At 49.5% G+C, this 10,000-nt stretch overlaps 1 protein-coding gene across 1 annotated transcript in view; it reads right to left on the bottom strand.

The window, feature by feature from the left end:
- The window catches only part of nphs1 (NPHS1 adhesion molecule, nephrin), a gene marked incomplete at both ends in the record, with an annotated part of 41,330 nt that overhangs the window by 12,765 nt on the left and 18,565 nt on the right, over positions 1-10,000 (bottom strand). Inside the window, 8 exons of the mRNA XM_079757854.1 lie at positions 1,089-1,229; positions 2,595-2,735; positions 4,423-4,595; positions 5,176-5,305; positions 6,154-6,322; positions 6,865-6,986; positions 7,302-7,443; positions 8,702-8,859. Coding sequence (XP_079613980.1) covers positions 1,089-1,229; positions 2,595-2,735; positions 4,423-4,595; positions 5,176-5,305; positions 6,154-6,322; positions 6,865-6,986; positions 7,302-7,443; positions 8,702-8,859 — 1,176 coding nt within the window. The remainder of the gene's footprint in view (positions 1-1,088; positions 1,230-2,594; positions 2,736-4,422; positions 4,596-5,175; positions 5,306-6,153; positions 6,323-6,864; positions 6,987-7,301; positions 7,444-8,701; positions 8,860-10,000) is intronic.

The raw sequence follows: 10,000 nt of genomic DNA, 5'->3' as shown, positions 1-10,000 counted from the left end.
TCCGCGGCCGTTGAAGCTGTTAGGCGTTATGAATAGGTACGAGCGTCCAATCGGATCAGGGATAGGTGGTGTCTTTAGGCCCCGCCCCCTGGTCCCTGGAGGACCAGCCAGACCTACATCCTCACCATGTCATTATTGCATCATCAACGTGTGTGTGTGTGTGTGTGTGTGTGTGTGTGTGTGTGCGTGTGTGTGTGCGTGTGTATATGTGTGGCGTATGTGTGTGCGCATGTGGGTGTGTGGCCCTATGTGTGTGCATGTGTGTGTATGTATATATGTGTGCATTTGTTTGTGGGTGTGTGCACCTGTGTGTGTGTGCATGTGTTTGTGCGTATATCTAAGTCTGTGCATGTGTGTGTGTGTGTGTGTGTGTGTGGTTGTGGGCGTGCGTGTGCGTTTGTGTTTGTGTGTGTTTGCGTGCTTGTGCTACAGGTTGTTAATATTTGAAGTACAGGACATTGGAAGTGTTCCAGCAGCTGTTTGAATATGATTTAAAGATTAGACAAAATCTGATCAATAATTGCGTATGGGGGATTTCTCCCTGCAGCACGTCCAGGTTTGTGATTTGTTCTGATTCATATCATGATGGACCGGGGTGATAGGCCGGGTCTGGTACAGCAAGCAGCCCCTTATCGGGGGATCTCTGCATGTGCATTGTCGGTGTGTGTTGTGTTGTTTGTGTGATGATTGTTTTGGGATGTGTATGATGTCTGATGTTTACGTCCCTTGTGTGGGACGTGTGTGGTGTGTTGTGTGTATATGTGTGCGAACGTATGTCTTTGGTTGTATGTGGGCCGCTTGGTATGTGTGTGTGGTTTGTGCTGTGTGTGTATGTTGCGTGAATGTGTGTCTGTGTGGGGTGTTTACGTGGGAGAATGTATGTGTGTGCGTGCATGCGTGTGCATTTTACATGGTTTGAGTGTGTGTGTGTGTGTGTGTGTGAGAGTGCATGTGGCTGTGCCTGTGTTGTGTGCGTGTGTGCGTGCGTGTGTGTGTGCATTTCTGCGCGTATGTGCATTTTTGTATGTGTGTTTTGCAAGGTGCGTGCATGCATGTTTAGCATGCTATACGTGTGTGTGTGGACTTACACAGGACGTCCAGGGTGATGGTGGTGTGTCTGCGGCCCTCCTCGTTGGTACACTGCACCGTGTACTTACCCGCGTGCCTCCGCGTCACGTTCCTGATCTGCAGGGAGTAGTCCTTGTACCACTGGTACAGGATGTCTCGGCCTGCGCAAAAACGATGGCAGCACAGACGGGACACGCAGACAAGGACTGGTTAAGTATTCACACTGATCTCAACACTTCAGGATTCCCTTATCGGTACGACTCAGTACACAGGTATCAGAGAGTCCCGTTCTTGGGTTTCAGCTCCTTGACATTGCAGCAGTAATATAAACAACACAAATATGATACTAATGTTGGTGAGATAAACAAGATGTAGTCTGTGTCAAGTGCAAAATGTGCATTGTTTGCATGTTCATGTGTGTTTGTGTATTCCACACGCTACGAGTATGGCGGGTGTGTGTGTGTGTGTGTGTGTGCGTGTTCATGTGTAAGCATGCGTGTGCATGTGTGTGCGTGCGTGGCACATGTGTGTGTCTTTATTTCTGCCTTGGTGTGTGTGTGTGTGTGTATGTGTATGCGTGTCTGCGTGTGTCTGTGCGTGTGTGTGTATTCCAGGCAGATCAATACAACCTAATGAATGAAGTATTCACCGCGGAACCAACTGTCCCATGGATGCTGAGTGACAGCTCCTCCTGCAGTATTGACCGGCCCTCAGCCTGCATGCCAGACGGCGTCTCTAATAGGCGCTTTGCATACGGGATGCATGAAGGTTTGTACTGTTAATGACCACAGAAAGCAAAGCCTAAACGGGGCTGCGGCGGTGAGAGCCTGAACGCCTTAGACAGCGAGGTAAAGCCTGCTTTGCGTTGGTCGTGTTGTATGCAGACAGCCCTCCTCATACTGCATGCATTAGAGCCATCATGAGGAGCCCATTGGGCAGCTTGCCACACCGGCTTACCTGCTGGGCTTTATTCAATCACACAATGGCAGACGGCCCAGTGCTGCTGGCTCAGTTCAACCAGTACTGGGTGATACTGTCATCACCGAGCTGGGAACACCGCTGACCAGCTAACTAGGACCTGGTTATACATTGAGACCACCCCTGACCAGCTAACTAGGACATGCTTGTACAGCCATCACTTGGCTGTGTCCGCCACTGATCAGCTAACTAGGGCCTAATTATACGTTGAGACTACCTCTGATCAGCTAACTAGTACCTGGTCATACTGCCTCCGCTGACCAGCTAACTAGAACCTGGTTAGGATGACCTCTGACCAGCTAACTAGGACCTGGTTATAAGTTGAGACCACCTCTGAGCAGCTAACTAGGAGCTGGTGAATACCACCCGTGACCAGCTAACTAGGACCAGGTTGGGATCACCGCTGACCAGCTAACCAGGACCTGGTTATACGTTGGGATCACCGCTGACCAGCTTACTAGGACCTGGTTAGGATCATCTTTGATCAGCTTATTAGGACCTGGTTAGGATCATGCCTGACCAGATAACAAGGCCCTGGTTAGGCTCACCTGTGATCAGCGTGTCCTGGTGGTGCAGCCAGGTGCAGGTCAACTCCTCTGGGTTGGCTGACACCAGCAGTGGAAGGAAGGCCGTGTCTTCCTCAGTCACCTGCACCAGTCTGGGCTGAGCTTGACTGAACTCCGGGGGGTCTGGTTCAGCAGGAGAACAGAGATGAGTAGAGAGGTGAGTAGAGAGAGGGGTACAGAGGTGAGTACAGACCTGAGAACAGAGTAAAGAGGTGAGTACAGAGTGTGGGTGCAAAGACCAGAGGTGAGTACAGGGTTGAGTACATGAGCAAAGAGGTGAGTACAGAGCAAAGCTATGAGTACAGAGATCAGTACATGAGTATAATGATGGCGATAGAGTACAGAGAATATTACATGAGTACAGAGATGAGTAAAGAGTACAGACACAAATACAGAGATGGAGTACAGAGTATACAGAGATCCTAGCAGAACACATTGAGTGAGTGAGCGCAAACAAGTTGAGCATTAAAACATACAGTGTGACATGACCAGTGAAACCAGAGGAAACTGTCAGCCCTACAGAGGAAAGAAGGCGAGGAAGGAGAGAAGAGGAGAGAGGAGAGGATTCTGGGAAGGAGAGACTAGGGGAGAGAGGAGGATACAGGGAGAAGAGAAGCGGAGAGAGGAGAGAGGAGAGGATACAGGGAAGAAGAGACAAGGGGAGGGAGAGAGGAGAGGATACAGGGAAGAACAGACAAGGGGAGGGAGAGAGGAGAGGATACAGGGAAGAAGAGACAAGGGGAGGGAGAGAGGACAGTGTTCAGGGAAGGAGACAACAGGAAGAAAGAGAGACAGGATGCAGGGAAGGAGAGGGGAGGGGAGAGAGGAGAGGAGACATGGGGAGAAAAGTGAGAAGAGAATGCAGGGAAGGAGAGATGAGGGGAGAGATGAGAGGATACAGGGCCGGAGAGAGACGTGTATTTCAACAGCGAGTGACAGCGCTGTTGTCCGACGGCCGCTCCAGACAAACACACAGTGACATGCCTTCATGCTCACGCAGGCCACCAGCCTTTGAAGCGGCGGCATGTCGACGGCTGCGTGTGAACCGGCATCAAAGGCAAACATGGCCAGGCAGCAAAGCAGATACACAATTAGGCCACAATGCTGCAAAGCTCTCTGGAATCACCGATGCCAGCAGTCCCACAACACAAACGCCCACACCAGCCCACGATTGATTGAAGAGTATGTGCATCAACTCAGCGTCTTCCCTGTATCACCGTGTGAAGTGATGATCCAAAGGTCTGGCATTCTAAAAGGTCTGAATGATCTGAATGATCTAAGTTTTCAGATTCAGGATGCAGGGAAGGAGAGATGAGGAGAAGGAACAGAGACAAGATGCAGGGAAGGGGAGATGAGAGGAGGGGAGGGGAGGGAGGAGAGGTTGCAGGGAAGGAGAGATGAGAGGATGCAGGGTAGGAAGGATCTTTTCAGGTTAATCAGTGTCCTAAAATGACCTAAATAATCCTCATGTTCGATGATCTAAATTATCTTGCATTTAAATTAACTTAATTATCTGAATGATCTTAATGATCAAAGTTATCTGTGTTCTAATATCTAAATAATCCTTTCCAAAATAATCCTGTTCCAAATGATCTAAATCTAAACGATCAAAATCATCTAAATTATTATTGTATTCTTAATGATCTAAATGATCCTAGTGTTCAAAGGGTTAGGGTTTCTCAATTTCAATCTATCCCATCACTGTGAGGGAAACTAGGAAAGAGACAGAGAGAGACAGCGAGAGAGAGACAGCGAGAGAGACAGCGAGAGAGAGAGCGAGAGGGAGAGGAGGCGTGTGCGTGGGCCTCACACATCACGTCGAGGGTGTGGAAGGTGCTGGCTCCCTCCGACAGCACGGCGCTGTACGCCTGGCAGATCAGCCGCTGCTTGTTGTAGCTGGGCACCAGAGGCAGGGCTAGGGTGCTGCTCACAGACACCCCACCGAACGCCGCCGTCCTGGGAGTCTGCTCCTTGCCAGAGAACCTGGAGGGACACAGTCCATCAGGTCTGAGACTCAGGTCTGAAGTTGGCTAGGTATGTTCCGATACCATTTCTTCCTTCCCGATACCAATTTGGATTCCTGAACTTGAGTATCGGCCGATACGGTGTATATACCGATGCAGCGCCTCGCGTTGTAACTACAAGCACTTGTTCTTATTGAAGGTCATTTGCATTTCGAATTATACTATTAGAATCATACATTTGTATTCATGTAGTTAATCTTCATGTAATTAACGAATACATGTTTTTGCGACTTGGTAGCTCGAACACACGTCGATTGGAGATGACGCATTTCCCATTCTGACTTTCCACCTCCGACCATTAACGAACGCAGAATAACATCACAGTTGTTTGTGATGTTCTCTGCCTGTGTAGTAAATGAGCTATGCGTGTGATAGTATCGGATTGGCGCATAGACTTGCGCACTCGCCGATACCCAATACTGCCTTTTAGGTAGTATTAAGGCAGGAATTTCCAATACTGGTATCGGTATCGGAACAATTCTAAAGTTGGTAGTGTTGAACAGTGTGTTGAACAGTGTGTTGAACAGTCTGGCAATCACCTGAGGGCCCCCAGGCTCCAGGAGACATTGGCCTTGGGGTTACTGCTTCCAGACAAGCACTGCAGGCCCAGCGTCTGCCCCGCCCTTGAAGTCTCCTGCTTGGCCACGATCCTCATGCTGACGGCCGAGACTGGAGGGACCACGGATCAGATATGGAGGATACATGGTAGAACATATCGTCACGTCGCATATGACTCACAATATGCTGATAATTTAAGACACAACTCTTCTCTGCTTTGGCACAGCCATGGCGAGCTCCCTGCCGACGTCAGGACCGCAGAGTCGCTCACCAGCTTCCGCAAAAGACTCAAGACTCACTGGTGCAGAGTTCACTTGGACTCTGCATAGCGGCCTCCCTTACAAAGGACGTCGGAACGCGTGGCTGACGGATGGGGGAGCTTTCCAGGGTCGTCAGAGCCCGAGTAGTGTCACGGTGCTTACATTTGCATACGGGATCAGATTGGATGACGGATCCGGTGCTGGCGAAAAAGTTGAACATTTTTCAACTTTTTGACGGCGCCGAAGGCTCCAACGGAGCGCACGGATCCACAATGCATTGCGCGTCCGTCCCCATTCAAAGTCAACGGGGATCAGTCAACGGACGGATGCAGTGGGCACGAGGCGTTACCCTCCCACACCCCTCTCACGCACTTGTATTTTGAACGTCCTTGCACTCAACGTACGCACAAGCTGAGCATTGTGTAGCATGTTATCCTAGCTATCCTTGTTGTATGGGGGGAATGGGTTAACCTAGCTATTGTTAATGCTTGGCACTTGTTTCTATAAACATCCTTACTGTACCGACAGCGATATATAGTTGTTTCTCTTTCTTCTGCCAAATGTACTTATTGTAAATCGCTTCGGATAAAGCGCCTGCTAAATGTCCTGAATGTAAATGTAAATATGTGCTAGCATCACATCGTTCCAGCACAACGCTGGATGAACCAGGGGGATGATGACAAGTGAAGCTCGACCTACACAGAACCTGGAGTCGGGTCTCTGCAGACTTGACCGCCCCTGCCGTGTTTTCTGCCTGACATTGGTAGGCGGCCATGTTGTCCCCGGGCCCCAGGACCAGGTCCAGCTCCCGGGAGACCACCTTTTCAAAGGGCTTGGGCCCCATTGCCCCGGAGACCTGCTGGCCGTTCTGAGGACACGGACAGTGGAGAGGGACGTTTAGCACCGGGAAAACACACTGATACTTCTACACACTGTAAACATACACATGCTAATACATTTACACACTATGAATACACACATTAATGTGTGTACACACATATACACACACTGATGCATATACACACTAATACATTTGCACACTAATGCATATACACACTATAAATATACACACTGACGCGTATATACACATATAATGTATATATACACAATGATACATTGACACACTATATATACACACACTAATGCGTATACACACTATAAATGCATACACTAATACATTAACACACTATAACAATTCACACTAATGCCTATACATACTAATACATGGGTGTATTATGTATATGCATTTTATATGTATATTATGTATATATATTCGTTTATATTTATGTGCGTATTATAACATACACTAATACATAAACACACATATAAATATAGGCTACACATGTACATATACACACACATACATATATAAACACTAATACACACAGACACACACACACACAAACACACCTTGAGCCAGGTGAGGGTTGCCACGGGGTTTCCCCCGATGGAGAAGCAGAAGAGTCGGACCCTGGTCCCGGAGCGGAGGGGCCCCGAGGGAGGGTCACTCAGCCAGGCCCTCAGAGGGGGGTCTGGGGAGGAGCGACACGGGACGGTGAACCCACGGAGGAACAACAAACCAGGAGCCAGTCAGAAGCGAATCACCACACGTCCCTTATCTGTCATTAGCGGCCCTTGATTTTATGTTAATTCAGATTAAAACCCCACTTTCCCCGCACAAACACAGCAGAGTGGTTCCCGTAGCGAGCGCGTCTCTTGGCATTCAGCAGGAGGAGCGCAACGCAGGGAACCAGCGGAGCGAGGCGAAGTGTTCTCCCTGAAATAAGGAGCCGGCGCACTGCGTGGCACGGCTGTGCGGCTGTGCACCTCTCTGCCGGGTCACTTACAAAACACAATTAGGCTCTCCGTCACGCTATGGGAGAAGCCGGTGTTCGGGTTGAAGGCCTCGCACATGAGCGGTAGTCCGTCTTGGTCCCGGGAGACTAGGTGGGTCAAGTTGGAGGTGGTGCTGTAGCCGCCGTGGTCCCCCTGTAGACCCATCACGCACACGCTCAGTTTTGGCGGAGCCCAAAATGTGAATAAATAAACGAACCGAAGCCGCGGTGTGTATTGTCTTCCCGAACACAGATGGCAAATTAGTGGCTGAAATAATTGATGTTTTCCACGGTCTGCGCTGAATAAACACATTAGCGAACTCCTCCTGTTTGCATACGCTGATACATTTAACATCTCGCACCTGTACGCGGCAGCCATGTCCACGCGACGGCGCAGGCTATTAAAGCTGTAATTGCGGTGATTACTGTAAAAGCCAGCGTCAGAAGACTAACAACGAGACCGGACAGAGGTGTCCGTCTTCATTAGGGCCCGCGCTTTTCAGGTAGCGCACATTAAAGCCTCCAGATGGAACACATGCAGCATTGTCTGGGATCAAATGAAAGGGTTTGCCCGCCGATGAATTAATAGCAGCTGTAGTATTAGTCTTCACGTTGACTGTATTAAAGAGCACAAAGGGGACCGCGAACGGCTGGATGTTTCACTTGGTGAGGCTGATTCACAGACTCCCGGACGAGGTGTTTTTTCGTTTTGGAACGTGAATGTCCCGAACTTACAATTTCCATCTTTATTTCCTTTAATTTTATTCGATTCAATTTCAAAAGCAATGAATCCTAAGCACTTTTAGAATTTCCCCAGTCCAGAGACTCCAAGGTGAGCTGAACAAGGAAGCATAACGCTCTTCATTAAACCTTTTTATTCATGGAAGGAAAATGCTCCTTTTTAATGTTGGCTTTAACTGCCTGCCTGGTCAGCATCTTGGCCTCATTATGCAGCTCATATGTTGGCAGAACGTTGTTATGGCCTGTCTACTGCAAAGATATACAGTATGCTGGTGCACGGCACCCCACACAGACACACGCACTGACACACACTCACACACACACACACACACACACACATAGATACACACACTCACAGAAATACATATACACAATCACAGATACACAGGCACAAACCTGTACACAGATTCATACACACAAACACACACACACACACACACACAGATATACACACTCACACAAATACATGGCCAAACACACACACACACACACACACACACATACACAATCACAGATACACAGGCACAAAGCCCGTACACATATACATACACACACCAACACAAGCTATCTCACATGCACTAACACACTCCCCCACAGACAAACACACACACAAACACACACAAAAACACACACAACCACCTACACCCCAACCCATACAGACAGAGACACACCTCCAGCACGGTGACAGCCGAGGCGTTGAGCTTCCTGGATCCCAGCCACCAGCGGATGCTCACCCTGGGGTTACTGGAGGAGCTGAAGCAGCGCATCTCCACCTGGTCCCCCTCCACCACCGTGTAGGAGCCCAGAACACTCACCTGGGCAGGATCGACTGGGGAGCACACAGGAAGGAGCCATCACCACACAGGAAGAGGCCATCACACAACAGGAAGGAGCCATCACCACACACGAAGGAGCCATCACCACACAGGAAGAGGCCATCACACAACAGGAAGGAGCCATCACCACACAGGAAGGAGTCAAAACAGGAAGGAGCCATCACCACACAGGAAGGAGCCATCACCACACATGAAGAGGCCATCACACAACAGGAAGGAGCCATCACCACACAGGAAGGAGCCATCACCACACAGGAAGAGGCCATCACACAACAGGAAGGAACCATCACCACACAGGAAGGAGCCATCACCACACAGGGAGAGGCCATCACCACACAGGAAGGAGTCATCACCACACAGGAAGGAGTCATCACCACACAGGAAGAGGCCATCACACAACAGGAAGGAGCCATCACCACACAGGAAGGAGTCATCACAAAACAGGAAGGAGCCATCACCACACAGGAAGGAGTCATCACAAAACAGGAAGGGGCCATCACCCAACAGGAAGGAGTCATCACAAAACAGGAAGGAGTCATCACAAAACAGGAAGGAGCCATCATAACACAGGAAGGAGTCATCACAAAACAGGAAGGAGTCATCACAAAACAGGAAGGAGCCATCACCACACAGGAAGGAGCCATCACCACACAGGAAGAGGCCATCACACAACAGGAAGGAGCCATCACCACACACGAAGGAGCCATCACCACACAGAAAGAGGCCATCACACAACAGGAAGGAGCCATCACCACACACAAAGGAGCCATCACCACACAGGAAGAGGCCATCACACAACAGGAAGGAGCCATCACCACACAGGAAGGAGTCATCACAAAACAGGAAGGAGCCATCACCCAACAGGAAGGAGTCATCACACAACAGGAAGGAGTCATCACAAAACAGGAAGGAGCCATCATAACACAGGAAGGAGTCACCACAAAACAGGAAGGAGTCATCACCCAACAGGAAGGAGTCATCACCACACAGGAAGGAGCCATCACCACACAGGAAGAGGCCATCACACAACAGGAAGGAGCCATCACCACACAGGAAGGAGCCATCACCACACAGGAAGAGGCCATCACACAACAGGAAGGAGCCATCACCACACAGGAAGGAGTCAAAACAGGA

Source organism: Pollachius pollachius (assembly GCF_949987615.1).
Source record: "Pollachius pollachius genome assembly, chromosome: 1".
In the NCBI taxonomy this organism is placed as follows: Eukaryota; Metazoa; Chordata; class Actinopteri; order Gadiformes; family Gadidae; genus Pollachius; species Pollachius pollachius.
Note: the sequence above shows the minus strand (reverse complement) of the source record. Positions and strands in the feature narration are given on the sequence as shown.